Source organism: Geotrypetes seraphini, chromosome 1 (assembly GCF_902459505.1).
Source record: "Geotrypetes seraphini chromosome 1, aGeoSer1.1, whole genome shotgun sequence".
In the NCBI taxonomy this organism is placed as follows: domain Eukaryota; kingdom Metazoa; phylum Chordata; class Amphibia; order Gymnophiona; family Dermophiidae; genus Geotrypetes; species Geotrypetes seraphini.
The window spans coordinates 482638309-482655467 of NC_047084.1; the positions used below are offsets into that span (position 1 = coordinate 482638309).

At 42.4% G+C, this 17159-nt stretch overlaps 1 protein-coding gene across 3 annotated transcripts in view; it reads left to right on the plus strand.

Annotated features, from left to right (window-relative positions):
- Positions 1 to 17159, plus strand: part of LOC117350936 (programmed cell death 1 ligand 1-like) — a 58123-nt gene that overhangs the window by 8036 nt on the left and 32928 nt on the right. For all 3 annotated transcript variants that reach the window (XM_033925694.1, XM_033925696.1, XM_033925697.1), the window contains exon 2: positions 15341 to 15409. In XM_033925694.1, the coding sequence (XP_033781585.1) occupies positions 15341 to 15409 (69 nt within the window). The remainder of the gene's footprint in view (positions 1 to 15340; positions 15410 to 17159) is intronic.

Below are 17159 nucleotides of genomic sequence, written 5' to 3' on the forward strand. Positions count from 1 at the left end.
CTTTGTCAATGGCTCCCAAATCTTCAGAAACTTTTTGTAATGTCCCTGTTGTATAGCCATAATACGTTCCATTTTAAAAACGTGACAGAGAGACTCCCACCAAAAGGTATAGTTCAATCTATCCCAGTTTTTCCAATTCCTTAAAATAAGCTATATGGCAACCCCTGTCATAATAAAGAGAAGTTTATTATTGTGAGATGATATTTGGCTTTTAGCTCTCATCATAGTGCCAAATAGCACAGTGTCATATGTTAGTGCCACTGGGTTTACCAGTACTTTGTTCACCTGATCCCAAATGGATCTCCAAAATTGAAGTATCAAGGGACAATAATATAAATGATCCAATGTCCCAGGTTCAAGATGGCAGTGCCATCTATCTAATTTCTGTAATCTAACCGGAGTCCAATATGCTCTATGTTTCTTGGTCTTAACCGCATCAGTGTGAGCGGTTTTGCAGTCTAGAAATGCAATGTAATGTAATGATAATCCCTCTATATATGCGCCTAAAACTTAGGTGCCAACTAGTGTGGCACTAAGTGCGATTCCCTAAAAGTTAGGTGCACTTTACAGAATCATACATAGTGCCCCTTAAGTGGCCTTAGGCATCGCTAGACATCCTAATTTTAGGCGTACCCTATTTATGCCAGGGTTTTCTTGGCATAAATGCATACATCTAAGTTTGGTGCACAACAGTGCCTGTGTCCAAAACAGGCACCTACATGCAAAACACGCCTACAGTCTGCCCCTAACCATGTCTACTTTGTCATAGGCGCCTTGGACTAGGCGCCTGCCTCAAAGTGTGCTAGGCGCCTAACATCCAATTAAACGCAATTTACGTCAATTACAAGGTGCTAATTGTCAATTATTGGTGCCGATTGAGTCTATTAAACAAGTTAGGTGCCTACGTTTAGACAGACTACATAGAATTTTCCGGTTGGTGCACATCATCTCAGCACGTAAGTTGCCATTTACATAATCTTCCCCAATATTTAAGGTGTGGCACAACAATAAATTTCTGACAGGGAGTGATGATCTTTTCTGTTTTGTTCACAAAGCCTGCCTCAATAATTCTTAAACTAATGTGATTGCCGTGTTAGCCCATTTTAAAGATAACAGAAATAAAACAGAACCCCCCCCCCAGAAATAAAACAGAAAAAAAAGAAAGGAGAATAAGGTAATCTTTAACTTAAAACATTTTTGACAAGCATTCCAAGGCAGAACCTTCTTCAGGTCAGGTATGAGCAAGAGATGACAAGTACTGAGGGAAAAGAAGGTGGGGGAAGGAGGTAGTTGTTTGTCACCTCTCTTCTTCCATCTAGCCCTTGAGAACATAAGAAGATAGACTAAAGGTCCATCAAGCCCAGTATCCTGTTTCCAAAAGTGGCCAACCCTAGCTAGATCCTAAGTAGCAAAACAGATTCTATGCTGCTTGTCCTAGGAATAAGCAATAGACTTCCCCAAACCATTTCAATAATGGCCTTTGAACTTCTCTTTTAGGAAATTATCCAAGCCTTTTTTAAACCCCACTAAGCTAACCGATGTCACCACATTCGCCGGCAATGAAATCCAGAGCTTAACTATACGTTGTATGAAGAAATATTTTCTCCGGTTTGTTTTAAATCTACTACTTAGTAGTTTCATTGAATGCCCCCTAGTCCTAGTATTTTTGGATTCCTTCATTGGAATGCTTTCTCTCTCTCTTTATTTATTGATGATATATATATATCAGGGGTCTCAAAGTCCCTCTTCGAGGGTCGCAATCCAGTTGGGTTTTCAGGATTTCTCTAATGAATATGCATGAGATCTATGTGCATGCGCTGCTTTCAATGCATATTCATTGGGGAAATCCTGAAAACCTGACTGGATTGCGGCCCTCAAGGAGGGACTTTGAGATCCCTGATATATATATATATAGATACAGCAGACCCTAAATATTTGCGGGGGTTAGGGGCAAAGTGGGCCCGCAAATATTGAAAAATCGCAGATAATTTTTAGGGCCGGCTCTGACCCACCCCGCCTCCCTCCTGTGTCTCGAGACTACAATGGGAACTCACAGCAGCCATTTTGATGACGGCTCTGCACGGGGCAGGAGCGTAGGACGATTGATCCTGCCCCGTGTCACCGCTAGACCACCAGGTAAGGTCTGGGGAAGGTCTAATGCAGAGTTTTGTTTAAAAAACAAAAATCGCGAATAATCAAATCCGTGGGTACTGAAACCACAGATTCGGAGGGGTTACTGTATCTACAAGTATATCTATTAAACTATAATCCCCCCTTTTACACACTGCAAAAGCGGTTTTAGCAGAGGCTGGCCGCTGAATGCTCTGTGCTGCTCCCAACGCTCATAGGAGCTCTGTGACCATCGGGAGCAATGCAGAGAATTCAGTCTGCTGTGCTAAAAACCACTTTTGCGGTATTATAAAAAGAGGCGGGAGGGAGGGGGTAAACGTGTGTGTGTGTGTGTATGTGTACATGCACGTGTGCATATATATATCACTTTAGTTCCATTTCTTTTTTGTTTCTGTTTTATTTTTATTATCAGTAATTGTTATTTCATTTATCTTTCTGACCTCTGCTCTTTATCGGACTGTTGTGGCTTGAGAATTATCCATAGAGAACCCCAGATCTCGCTTTCGAGTGGCAAAGCCCCAGCTGGGCCTCCTATTGCGGATGAAAGGTCTGCATCATTTTCATCCGTGTGCATACCTTTTCCATTTGCAATTCTCTTTGGTGAAACTCATCTGCCACTTTATTGCCTCCTCGCCTAGTTTTATGAGGTTCTCTGCAGTTCTTTACAACTCGTTTAGTGTTGATTATTTGAGACATCTGAAAAGATTCTCAAGCTTGTCGTGGCTCAGGTAAGTGTGGGATGCCACAATTTCTTTTCCTGCACTGTGAAAATCAGAGGAAAATTTTTGAGGTGCGAGGGGGAAATTTTCAGGTTGATTCATTTGGTTTCCTTTTCCTCATTTTTTTTTTCTTTCGTTTTAGCATGTGCTATTTCATGTTAGTGCACACTGTGTAGTGTGTATTAGTGCTGCCCAATTCAGGAAAAAATATTTCGGTTCGATTCAATTCAGCCTATTTAATCGATTATTCGATTCGATTTTCTTGGTGGGTTTATTTTATAGCCTCTTCACCCCTTTTATAGCTTCTTTACCCCCTTTGCCCTCTCCTAACCACACTGGCGCTGTGGTGTAAACAAAATAAACAAACAAAAAAGACTTTTCCTCTCTCTGTTAAATCTTAGCTCACGTTCGCGGTCTAACACCACCTCTGGCAGGATACACATTTCAAATCTGACATATTGTAATCACAAAATAGAAAATAAAATTACTTTTTTCTACCTTTTGTTGTCTGGTCATTATTCAGATCTTGTTGGTCCCAGACTCTGGTTGTCTTCTGATAACTCTCTTGCCAAGGTCTCCTTCTTTCTTCATGCTAACCATCTATCTTCTCTGTCCTCCCCTTCTGTTTCCCTTCCCTCCCCCGGAGGTCTGGCATCTTTCCTTTTTTTCGTGTCCTTCCCCAGATCCACCTTTTCTCAACTCCCCTTTCGTCCAGCATCTCTCCCTCCTTCCCCACCACCCCAGGTTCCACCAGCTCTCCCTTTCTCTTCCCAACTACCCTCCTATCCAGTATCTCTACCCCCCCCCCTTACCATCCCTTGTGTCCAACTTCTCTCTCTTTCTGTTCCTTCCCTCCCTAAATCCTATTGTCCACCATCTCTCTCCCTATCCTGTTTTTAGATCTATTATTTCTTCTATCCCTCCCCCCATTTCCCCTCTCCCTCCCCATCTTCCTTCTCCCCCAAGTCCATCTCCCCCCTCCACCATCCATCTTCCCCCTCCATCTTCTCCCCATCTCTCATTCTCCAGTCCACCAACTCTAAGTCCATCTTCCCCCATCTCTGACTCCCAACACAGAAGCCCAGAATTTGGCTGGCAGAGAGCAACACTCGTGCATTGTGGCACCTACCAAGAGCTCCGGGCGTTTCGCACAACGGACAAACATTTTTCCAGTGAACTGCAGAAAACACGGCCTTGCAAAAGCCGAGTGAGAAGCGTCTCCGCACTTCAGCACTTCCAATGCGCTTGCACAGCTCCTCGGGAGCCCCCGTGCACCACCACATCACCCGGCGCTCACAGGGGCACGGGGCTCTGGCCGTCATGTGGCCGATGAAAGGCCAGCCACTGGCAGGACCCAGGAGAGCAGGTGCACGCCACTGAGCAGCAGCAGCAAGAGTGGTGCATGCAAGTGGCGGATCGGGGGGGCGTTTGCCCGGCTCCGGGAGAAGCATGAGCGTGCATGCGGGAAGATGAGGCACGGGCTTCTGCTGCCAGCCAGCCAATTAAAAATCACCTTCTTGCCGCTGTTCTGCACGCAGAGGTCCACTCGGCTTTCCCTCTGCCACCGGAGTCCTTGCTTCTGAATGTAACTTCCGGTTTCGCAAAACCGGAAGTTACATTAGATGGAAGGATTCCGGTGGCAGAGGGAAAGCCTGAACGGGTCTCTAGCAAGGGGGCTGATGAATCGGTGAGTTCGATTTTTTTTTACAAAAACAAATCGATTCACCGAAGTGAATCAGTGAATTGATTTGAATCGCGAATCGGGCAGCCCTAGTGTGTATGCTGAAACAAAATGATAATGAACATGCCTAGTTTGTTTTAATGCAGTGGGTGCAGATGCCATCTACTGTATGAAGGGTTTGGGCATCCTGCGGTGGGCTGTCCATCCCCTCTGATCTTGAATCTGTCAGGTACAGGGCTTTGCAGGTCAGAACATAAAAACATAAGAATAGCCATACTGGGTTAGATCAATGGCTCATCTAATCCAGTATCCTGTTTTCACAGTAGCCAATCCAGGTCACAAGTACCTGGCAGAAACCTAAATAGTAACAACATTCCACGCTACTGATTCCAGGGCAAACAGTGACTCCCCCTGTATCTATTTCAATAGCAGACTATGGACTTTTCCTCCAGAAATGTAAGAATAGTTGTCAGCCCTTGAGCCTTTAAGAGGACAGATTGGGGCTACAGCAATGTGTAGCATGGGTAACCTGACCATTAATTTTTTTTCCTCAAAACGGGACAAGACCCCGGACCCTCTCCCCCCCCCCGGTACCTTTTTTTAATCCCAGCAGCTGCCTCCTGTCCTGATGTTTTCCGGCAGCAACAGCGGCTGCCGTCAGTTATCACGGGATTCGCGAGAACTGACGGAAGCCATTCAGTGAGCGGCGCAGGACCAGGCAGACGCGCCGCTCTGCCGCTGCCGGAAGACATCAGGACAGGAGGCAGCCGTCGGGATTTAAAAAAAGGTACAGTGGGGGCTGTATTCACTACAGTACTTCAGCGGGTCCCTGAAAATGAGACATTTCGGCGTCTCAAAGCTGTGCTTGGGACAACGGGACAGGCTACCTAAAAACGGGATGGTCCCATTCAAAACGGGACGTACGGTCACATTAATCATGGACCAAGGGACCATGAGGTTGGGCTGTGGAACAGCAAGAGCTGGATCCTGGAGCAGCAGAGGCTAGAGCAGGGGTGGGCAACTCCGGTCCTCGAGGGCCGGAATCCAATCGGGTTTTCAGGATTTCCCCCCATGAATATGCATTGAAAGCAATGCACGCAAATAGATCGCATGCATATTCATTGGGGAAATTCTGAAAACCTGATTAGATTCCGGCCCTCGAGGACTGGAGTTGCCCATGTCTGGGATAGATCCTTAAGATGAGGGAGAGAGAGACTAAGGGGAAAGGATGGGTTAGAGATAGGATTCTTAAACCAGGGGGGTCTAATAAGGGTTCTGGTGGGAAAAGGAGAAAAGAATGGAGGTCTGTAAGAAGGGAAGTACAATTTTAAATAATGAGTCTGGGAGGCCCCACCCAAAAACTGCTTGGGTCCTATTAACTGCTCAACCTGGTTATGCTTTTGCTTGGGCTGATGAAAACTTATCATTTACCCCCTCTTTTACTAAGGTGTGCTAACCAATTATCGCGCGCTAATCGAATTAGCACGCACTAAATGCTAACACATCCATTGACTAACATGCACGCGTTAGTGTTTAGCGCGCACTAAATCGATGGATAGCGCACCTTAGTAAAACAGGGCCTTAGTCTTTTACTTTTGCAACCTCAACTAGGTTAGACCCCTGAAATGAATGTTTACCTTGTCCCATGCCTTTTTTTTTTAAATTAAAACTGAAATAAGACAATTTTACAAGAAATCTTGTTTCAGGAAAACAAAATGGCTCAATACAGAAAAAAAGGAAAAGAAAATGAAGCAAGCATAAAAAGCAAAGAAACGCAATATACTACAAAAGCCATATCTTGTTAGACTTCAAAATTAAGAGGGCAGAAAAAAAAAAACCATATAGCGCTGAACCTTTTTTCTTTTTTTGTAATTTTCTGTGGTTATAATCACAACCCACAGAAATTCCTCCCTCCCACACCCTGTGCCCAGCTACTGTTATATCAGCCTTTCAAATCGTACAGACTTTCCAGGGTTTGACAGTGATGTTAGTGATTCTACCAGCCCCAAACTTTCCTCTATAGTGGGGGAAATAACAACTCACTTCACGTTTTTCTCACCAGCATGTTATAGCACATAGTAGTAAATGCAGAGGGTGCAAGTTTAAAGAATACCATCTAGTAATTTCTGTCAGGGGCCCTTCCAGCACTATGATACATGTTTGGAATAAGGGAATTACCAGTGAATGAAATAAAACCACCATATGGCCTCATGTTGTTCTACATAGTGCAAGAGATTTAAAAAAAAAAAAAAAAAAAATTGTGAACACGGATGTTCTAGAATGATTTCTTTCCCAAAAGCATTCTGCAGTATCGCTTACAAAAATGGTAAAAAGAAATGGACCAGGGACCAATCTCTATGGCCCACCAGTGGTAAAGCTTCTTTTCATGTTGTGAATAAGAATGCCACTTCCAAAACCCTTTGTCACCTCCCACTCAAGGAGCTTCTGAGCCCAGTCAGTCACTTAAGGGTCCGTTCCAAAGCCATTCAGTTTGTTCATGATCTGCAACAAAGAAAAAGATAACAGGAATCTGCATATACTCTCTACACCAGTGGCCTCAAACTTGCGGCCCGCCAGGTACTCTTTTGAGACCCTCGGTATGTTTATCATAATCACAAGTAAAATAAAAGTTTCTTGATCATATGTCTCTTTAGTTATAAATGACAATATTATTATTAAGACTTAGCCAAAAAGGAAAGATGTATAAACTATAGAGAGTTTTACCTCATGCAAAATTGTTGTTTCTTTAATAAGACATTAACTTTTTTTTTCTGAGGCCCTCCAAGTACCTACAAATGCATAAGGTGGCCCTGCAAAGGGTTTGAGTTTGAGAACACTGCTCTACACCAACTGCTGGCCTTTCACAGGACAACTATCCTGCCCTCTCCATGCTACTTAAGGCACTGCTGTTCTGCAATCCTTCAGTTCTGTCACATTTCTCGCCATCCTCAGCAGCTCAAGATCAGCTTGGTTGCTTCATACCCTTCAAGACTCTCCTATATTTTGTGGTTCCAGTTGTGCCGTATGAGCTGTTGCTCAAAGACTGGTGGGATCGTTTCAGGAGCAAAAAGTAACAATGGATGGTACATGAGCATGAATGACTGAGGATATAGGATAGTATGAATAGATAAAGACTTCACAATGGAGCATGTTAAAGACACGGAATAGGACAGTAGGGAGGGCAGAAGACTCTAGGGCTAGGATTTTCAAAAACCCGCGTTAAAAAGCGACGGTCTTCTATCGCAGCCGTTTTGATACCGAATCTAAAAACCCAAAGCCTAAGCTTGGGGGTTTTTTTTTAGTTAGTTAAATAGCTGACTATTGGATAACTCGACTTCTTAAAACCAACTATTAAATATTTAATACAAATAAGTATTATCTTAATCAATTCAATTTTAATCTTATCTCCCACAGTTCATTTCATTACAGTACTTTTACAACTTACCAAAACTTAATTTATTAATAAATAGAATAATTTAGTCAGTGAACCTAATCCCCATCAACTCACACTCACTTCCCAACTTTCACACACATACTACAGTCATTGTGATTACTTTTATCCAAAACTAGATTTTAGTTAGTTCATTAGTCCATGATCATCTAGTCAGAGGCTTCAAACTAAGAGTTGCACAACAGTCTAGCACATGAAAATCACAGTTTCTTAAACACCACCAGCAGGCCTCTCTGTCCTCATGATGATCCTAAAGATTTTGGTGAGGTTTTAGTATGAATGAAAGGGAATGTATGTGAATTATTTTGTATTATAGGTGAAGTTGTGATGTTGGTGAGCCTTGCAGATACAGCTCCTGAATCCGCCAGGTGGCGAAACACAGTCTTGTGTTGAACTGAATGCTTTATGAATTGAAGAACAGGACCGTCATGAGGACAGAGAGGCCTGCCGGTTGTGTTTAAGAAACTGCGATTCTCATGTGCTAGGGGTGTCAAAGTCCCTCCTCGAGGGCCGTAATCCAGTCGGGTTTTCAGGATTTCCCCAATGAATATGCATTGAAAGCAGTGCATGCACATAGATCTCATGCATATTCATTGGGGAAATCCTGAAAACCCGACTGGATTCCGGCCCTCGAGGACCGACTTTGACACCTGTGTCTAGACTGTTGTGCAACTCCACATAATCACCCTGGTTTGCGATACATTTTCTCACATCATTCTGCGTCACACCCTCTCGCCACTTTTCCCGCCCTAACCATTTTCCACAAAAATACTCATACGAAGGTGCGGAAACATTTTGAAGAACCCTTATATGAAATGTCCCATCCCTAACTGGCAAGTGCCTTGCAGTCCTGGTTTTAAGCTCTAATTTGTGGGTTTTGAGACAAGTTTAGTTGTGTGAGTTTTGAGAATGTATAATGGAGCTTGAGGTGTTGGCATTGGGGAATGGGTGGTTGGGGGTTCTAGAGATTATTATGTAATGTGTATTATTGTATTTTTATTCTACATCATTTCAGGTTTTCTGTTTGATAGAGGCACTAAGAAGCAAACAAATAAAAGAAATAAATTACATTGAAAGGGTTAATGGCCAGGTCCCAAACACTGCAAGCACCGGTTGTGAGTATCTTTATTAATATGGTTTTGCTGCAGTGGGAGCTTTTTTTCTTAGTCTTGTCACTGAAAAATACAACGCCTGCAAAACCATTTGAATAACGTTTCCACCTGGGTACTGGGAACCTCACATCAGAAACAGGAATCAAGAAAAAAAAATGGCCAAAATTTGTTAAACAGGAAAAAAAAAGTGAAAATTTGACAAGGAATTTCAGTGATATGCGTATTCTGTAAATATTCATGAATCTTTCAAAGCGCATATTTGTAAAGTAAGTATACAAAAGAGCAGAGCCATTTATTTATTTAGAATACTGTATTTATTATCCGCTTAAAACCTAGGTGGCGTAAAAATAAAACATTCATAATCTCTTTAAACAAGCAACATTAAAACTAATAAAACATCATTTATATCACCCATAAGCTGTAATAATACCGGTAGTACAGAAAACTCTCCAAGTTTATAGATCTTCTGTTCAAAAGAATGCCTAGATGAAAAAATAGGTTTTTAACAATTTCCTAAATCTCAAAACATTGTCACATAAACGTAAATTCCCAGGCATAGCATTCCACATAACTACGTGTTCACAAACTCGCGGCCCGCCAGGTACTATTTTGAGACCCTCGGTATGTTACCATTGTTCTGGAACGTTGCCCGCCTCATTGTTGTAACCTCACGCAAGCGCTTTCCTGCATCTGTACGTGATTGTGAGGTGGAGTGGAGAGGACAATCATGTATAGACGCAGGAAAGCACTTGCATGAGGTGAGCAACGTTCCAGAACGTAAGGCAACCATTGGAGGCAGTGCAGCTTGTGCGTGTGTACGTAATTTTGTGAACTCTCGCAAAATTCGGCACCTCTCCTGGCAGTGACTGCTTGATATAAGATGGCGGTTGCGTCCGGTGCTGGAGGAGGTGAGAGATGAAGGCAGTTGCGGACGCGACCACTAGACACTTAAGGCATCGGTTTTCCAGAGATATTGATTCTCCCCTCTACAAAAAAGCCTAGAGGACTACACCAAAATCTTGCCTCTTGCAGTTGATACTTTAGATTAGAATCTAAATCTCAATTTTGCATGAGGTAAAACTCGTTATAGTTTATAAATCGTTCCTTAATTGCGTCTGATAATTTCACAGCGCAATTTCATTGCGTCTGATAATTTCTACATGTTGCACAGCTGAAAGCAGTGCAACATGTAGAAAGTGAAAAACTATCTAAACTTCATTTTCTGCATGTTGCACTGCTTTCAGCTGTGTATAGCTGAAATTATCAGAAGCAATTAAGGAAAGATTTATAAACTATAACGAGTTTTACTTCATGCAAAGTTGTCATTTCTTTAATAAGACATTAACTATTTTTTCTGCGGCCCTCCACGTACTTACAAATCCAAAATGTGGCCCTGCAAAGGGTTTGAGTTTGAGACCGCTGAAGTAACTGAACCTGTCACGGAATAGGAGGACTTTGTATCTTTTCACATACAGTGGTGCCTCACACAACGAACTTAATTCGTTCCAGGAGCAAGTTTGTTATGCGAAAAGTTCGTTATGTGAAACGCGTTTTCCCATAACAATACATGTTAAAAAAAATAATTCGTTCTGCAGCATAAAATATGCTAAGATGACATAAAAAAAGATAAATTTGTCAAAATGGTGAAAATGGTGGTCTTGCTGAGGCCAAACTCTTTGACGAGGTCACACTGTTTTACCCCACATTCACTCCTTCTAATTATTTCCCGTTTCATTTCAACAGAAATCACCTTCCTGCTTTTTTTAGAAGCCATGATATATAAAAAATATTGAGTTTATCTTAAAAGGACGACTGTATACAGTGAGAGAGGGCAGTTAAGCGCAGTGACTAACGACTGCCTGCAGTGCCTGCGCGGAAGGATGCAATACATTGGCAGCTCGGGCGACTTCGTTGTGTGAAACGAAGTTCGTTGTGTGAAACGAAGTTCGTTGTGTGAAACGAAGTTCGTTGTGTGAAGTTCGTTGTGTGAAACGAAGTTCGTTGTGTGAATCAAGACATGAAGTTCGTTGTGTGCAGCGTTCGTTGTGCGAGGCGTTCGTTATGCGAGGCACCACTGTATTCCCTTATCTAACAACATACGGCTTTCAGATCTCAGCATGGGCACTAGAGGAGTAGGCATGAAATTATTGCGGGATCTCAAGTCTCCCTCTTCCATCCGCTCTTTAGTGGTATCTCCTGAATGTTCTCAGTTTGATAAGTGATTCTCATCAGAATATTCTAAGTAAGTGGTAGAGTGCGGGGGAGGGGGACAGGACCCAAGCAAAATACAGGTAAGGCTCTTTTTATATAGCCAGAGAGTTATGGAAAGCACAGTCCCATGTAATAAACATGTATTTCTTTGCACCTTAAAAGTTCAGGTATGACTAATTTTTCACACTGCGTACGCCTACAGAGAAATTTCCATTCTTTGTTGAACTCCTACATCTGTACTGTTCATATCATTTGCAGTCAGCAGTACCCAGAGACTATTCTTTCTGTTTGCTTAGATTTATTTCTTCTCAGAAGAATTTTGATCTGGTAACACAGAAGACAAGATTATACCTGTGTGTAAATAGTAATTTATCACTACCAGCACACAGTATAGACCTCTGAGCTAGGAGTGGCTGCATGTGCTGTTGTTGACTTGCAAATTACTGGTTACCATGTAGCATTAATATAAAATAATCTAACTTTCAGAGGCAGTGAAGCTCGGGGGTGCCCAAGCTCTGCCCCAACCCTGCTCCTAGCTCTACTCCAACCCTTCTCTAGCATCTCATAGACCCCCCCCCCCCCAATGGAAAGCAGAATTTCTGTTCATCCCTCCCTCCCTCCCTCTCAGCCCCCAACTATGGTGTCCAGAAGTTTTCTCCTTCCTCCCCCCCTTAGTGTCCAGCAGTTCTCTGCCTCCCTCCCTCTCAAGCCCCATTATCTCCAGTATTTCTCTCCTTCCTATATACAGGAATGTGTGGTGCAGTGGTTAGAGCTACAGCACCCTGGGTTCAAATCCCCACTGCTCCTTGTGACCCTGGGCAAGTCAGTTAATCTCCCAGTGCCCCAGGTACATTAGATAGAGTGTGAGCCCGCCGGGACAGATTGGAAAAAATGCTGGAGTACCTGAATAATTTGTAATCCACATAGAATTGTAGGATATGTGGAATATATATAAATATATATATTCCACATATATAAATAATTTGTAATCCACATAGAATTGTAGAATATGTGGTATATATAAATATATATTCCACATATCCTACAATTCTATGTGGATTACAAATTACTGAGGTACTCAAGCATTTTTTCCTATCTGTCCCGGCGGTCTCACACTCTATCTAATGTACCTGGGGCACTGGGGGATTAACTGACTTGCCCAGGGTCACAAGGAGCAGTGCGGGATTTGAACCCAGGGTGCTGGGGCTGTAGCTCTAACCACTGCACCACACACTCCCATAGTCTTCAGCATTTTTGCCCTTCCCTTCATCTCAATTCCCCTATCATCTCCAGCTTTTCTCTCCTTCTCTACCTCCCTTTCTCCCCTCTATGATATCCAGCATCTCTCTCTCATTTTCTCCCCTCCTCCCAGTCTTCAGTATCTCTCTCCTTTCCTTCTGCTCTGCTGGTACCACAAGCAATTTATTCCCTTACCTTGCTCCCCAAGGGTGACAACTCTCTAATCTGCAAAGAGATCTCCTGCACATGCTCAAGGCTCGTCAGCTTCTGTTTCCTCTGAACTTCCTGTTTGGAGAGGATGGAACCTGGCCAGCCTTAAGCAATGCAGAGGTGCTGAGGGTCTCGGGCTGGTGTTTCTCAACTCGGTCCTGGAGTACCCCCTTGCCAATCAGGTTTTCAGGATATCCATAATGAATATGCATAAACTTGATTTGCATACACTGCCTTCATTATATGCAAATTTCTTTCTTGGGTATTCATTGTGGATATTCTGAAAACTTGACTGGCAAAGGGGTACTCCAGGACTGAGTTGAGAAACACTATATTACATGATGCCTTATATGCAGATGAAACAGTTGCCACCATGGGAAAGTGAGGTAAGAGAATAAACACCTTGCTGCGAGAGGCAAATCTCTCCCCCCCCAACCAGTGTTAGATAAATTCAGATAACTAACAATTTAAAAAGCTACAGATTTTTTTTTAAGTTGTACACTTGTCACCTGATATTCAACCCTATTTTATTTGCCAGGAACAGCTCTAGGCCAGTTAAATAGCATTCAGCCAGTTAAGTGCTAATATTCAGTGCAAGATGGCCACTGAATATTAACCCTTTCAGGACCAAGGGACATATTTGTCCCATAACTTTAAAATCCTATAAATTTTGATTGGGATAGTCTACAGTTCTAAATTTGATATGTACGGATTCCATATGATACTGCCTTTATGTAAACAAACTGGTTCCGACATTCATTCATTAGCGTCGTTGCTAGATTGACGAGAAGATTCACTTGCCACACTGTCCATAAGCCAGAAGTGTGATTTTTTAAAATAAAAATAATGATATTTCACAAAAAAAAATCGATTTTTTTGGCATCTGCAAGCCCTTTTTACCATAAAAATGTCGTCAAAACCACAAAAATTGGCCTACGATCCTTATGGTCCTGAAAGGGTTAACACTCAACAGCTAGCCCAGTCACCGGCTATATCGTGCAACACAGCCAGTTAGCGCCAGTATTAATTGGTTGATAGACTATGTTGAGTGACCAGATAGAACCACATAAATAGCAGGTCTGTCTTTGGCCACTACAACTTAGCTGGCTTAACCGGCTATGTCTTTAGTAGCCCCAAAAAAAGGAAATTTAATGCTGGTTGCCAGGTACAGCCCAGCATTTAATTTCTAGGATCACACTGTCTCCCACAGTCTGAATATGGTTACCAGACATCCGGGAAAATCCAGACATGTCCTCTTTTTAGAGGACTGTTTAGATCACAGGTGTCAAAGTCGGTCCTCGAGGGCCAGAATCCAGTCGGGTTTTCAGGATTTCCCCAATGAATCTGCATGAGATCTATTTGCATGCACTGCTTTCAATGCATATTCATTGGGGAAATCCAGAAAACCCGACTGGATTCCGGCCCTCGAGGAGGGACTTTGACACCCCTGGTTAGATGGACTTGAGCATGCGCAGATGACATCACAGACATCTGCTCATGCTCCAGGCCTTCCAGATGAAAGCTGGAGTTCAGTGGGGAAGAAGAGAGGAGGCTTGTGGGGGGGCGGGGCTGGAAGTGGAACTGGGTGGGGCCATGTGTCTGTTGTTTTGCGGCCCGAAATATGGTAACCTTAGACACTAGCCCCCTGATATTCAAAACTATTTAACCAGCCAGGAATAACTCCTAGCCTGTTAAATAGCACAATGGGCACCTAACCACGGATATTCAGCAAGAAATAAGCGGCTATTGTCCCCTGAATATTCAGTTAGTGACTAGTCACTAACCAGCTATATCATGCAGCATAGCCAGCACCAAGCCAGCTATGTTTAGTAGCTAAAATAGGCCGCATAAATATCAGACCTATCTTTATCTGCTAAGCACTTAAGCAGTTAGCGCTGAAAATTGGCATAACCAGATAAGTTACTGTGGCCAAAAATAAAACTGGATATTCAATGCTTAACGCCACCGGTGGCAACGCCGCCAGATGATTATCGGGCTCTAGATTGTCAAAAAAATGTGATGTCCTATGACACCGTATTGTTTGGCATGTCAATGAGGGCTAAAAGCCAAATATCCTCTAATAATAATAAGCTTCTACTCATTATGACAGGGGTTGCCATACTACAGATTATGAATAATTGGAAAAATTGGGATAGGCTGAATTATAGTTTTTGGTGGAACTCTTTGTGTCGCATATTTAAAATGGAAAAGGTAATTGCCATGCAGCAGAGAAATTTTAAGAAATTTCAGGTTATTTAGGAGCCATTAACAAGATACTGTAAAGATTGAAATTACTGCATAGAATTAATTTTGTCCCTTTTGTTCATATATGTCCAGGGTGGGGTGGGAATATTTTATGATTTCTTTGCTTAGGAATAATTGTTAGGTATAAGGGAGGGGGGATATTTGATGCGAGTTAGAATTTGATGATATATTAAGTGATGTTAAAGTATAAAATGACTGTATTATATGTTACACGTATTGTGAGTTTTAAAAATGAATAAAGATTACAAAAAAAAAAAAAAAAGTGATGTGTGGAGATAATATCGGAATACATCCAGGAAATCATATATTTACATTGTTTTAGGTTCCAATGGGAAAATGGAGAAGACTGTTCTTATCCTCGCATTTCTCTCCTACTGGTGTTCGATACAAGGCAAGTACCTAGTAGTGATTGTTCACAGCTCAGAAGGCACTTGATGGGCAGTATAACAAGGAATGAATAAACTTGAAATTTGAAACTTCATCTGCATCTACTAGCCAAGGATGGTTTATTTTTGGACCATTTTCAAACTTCTTTTCCAATTTTTGGATATTTTTAAACATGTGTTAATGTGTTATTAAGACACAATAATATAAGCCTTTTGCCTTGCCTGCCTGGATTTACTCTGATCCACAGCTGCGTTTTTCCTGCTCGGCCCTGGGTTGAGCCGTGGTGAAATAGGACTGTACTTTAACTTGTGCCTTGAACTCAAAAGGACTTGGGCTACCTTCGGTACTATGCGATTGCATATTCAGCTAAGTACCTGGAGGGACAAGTGATTGTGATTTACATATTCTGTTCTTGGGTCAGCGGGCTCAGGCATTCGGGGCATTACAGGACAATTGATTCTCTGCCATCTTATTGGTGTCTCACATATTTAATTATTTATTGGGCACATGTTTGCACTGAAATTGTACTTATTAAGCACACAGGAGCCCCTAAATCAAGGGTAGGGAACTCCGGTCCTCGAGAGCCGTATTCCAGTCGGGTTTTCATGATTTCCCCAATGAATATGCATGAGATCTATTTGCATGCACTGCTTTCAATGCATATTTATTGGGGAAATCCTGAAAACCCGACTGGAATACGGCTCTCAAGGACCGGAGTTCCCTACCCCTGCCCTAAATGATGGTGTGCGGCTGGCAGGAGTAGCATTGTCTGCTCTGTGTTTGCTAGCTCTGATTTTTTAAGCATCAGAGCGGCTCTGTTGAGCTGCTCTTAAGAGCTTTCAAACTCTTGCTGAGGGTGCTCCTTAATCTATAAATTTATACTCATTCTGCTTTTAAGTGTGGAGGCTAGGGAACCATATTGCCTGTGATGCTCTAGGGCAGGGGTGTCAAAGTCGGTCCTCGTGGGCTGCAATCCAGTCGGGTTTTCAGGATTTCCCCAATGAATATGCATGAGATCGATTAGCATACAATGAAAGCAGTGCATGCAAATAGATCTCATGCATATTCATTGGGGAAATCCTGAAAACCCGACTGGATTTCGGCCCTCTAGGAGGGACTTTGATACCCCTGCTCTAGGGCATACCCTGCTTATATTATTGTGTCTTTTAAGTACCTGATTTTTTTCTTTTGGGGAAATTGTTGTGCTAATGTATTAGTAAACATTTTTTGAGAAGCATGTTCATTTAAAGGTTAAAACACACGTGGAAGGCCATTTTCAACATGATATCTAAATCCAAATTTGGATGTTTTCTGGAAAACGCACAGAAATCCAGTACCAAACATGTCCATTTTTAAAATTGCCAAATAACTATCTTATTTTTTTTGAAAATGGCTATGTCTGTCTTTTTGAACCATTTAGAAAAAACCACACACACATCCAAATGAAAAATGCACAATGTAAGTCATTGGGATGTAGGAAGTGCCAGTCTTTGTAGTAGACTGGCCACACTGACATCCCAGCAGAGCAGTGGGGCATCATAAGGGTCACTTCAGTGAAGTTCACATTAAAGATCCCAGGAAAAGGTCCCAGCTAACCATAACCCCTTTATATTGTGTATTGAACCCTCCAAAACCCACCCAAAACCTACTGGACCCAACTGTACACCACAATAATAGGCCTTATACCTTTATGTAGATACAGTAGGTTTTGGGTGGATTTTGGTGGGCTAACACACTCCAAAAGCAAAGCAAAG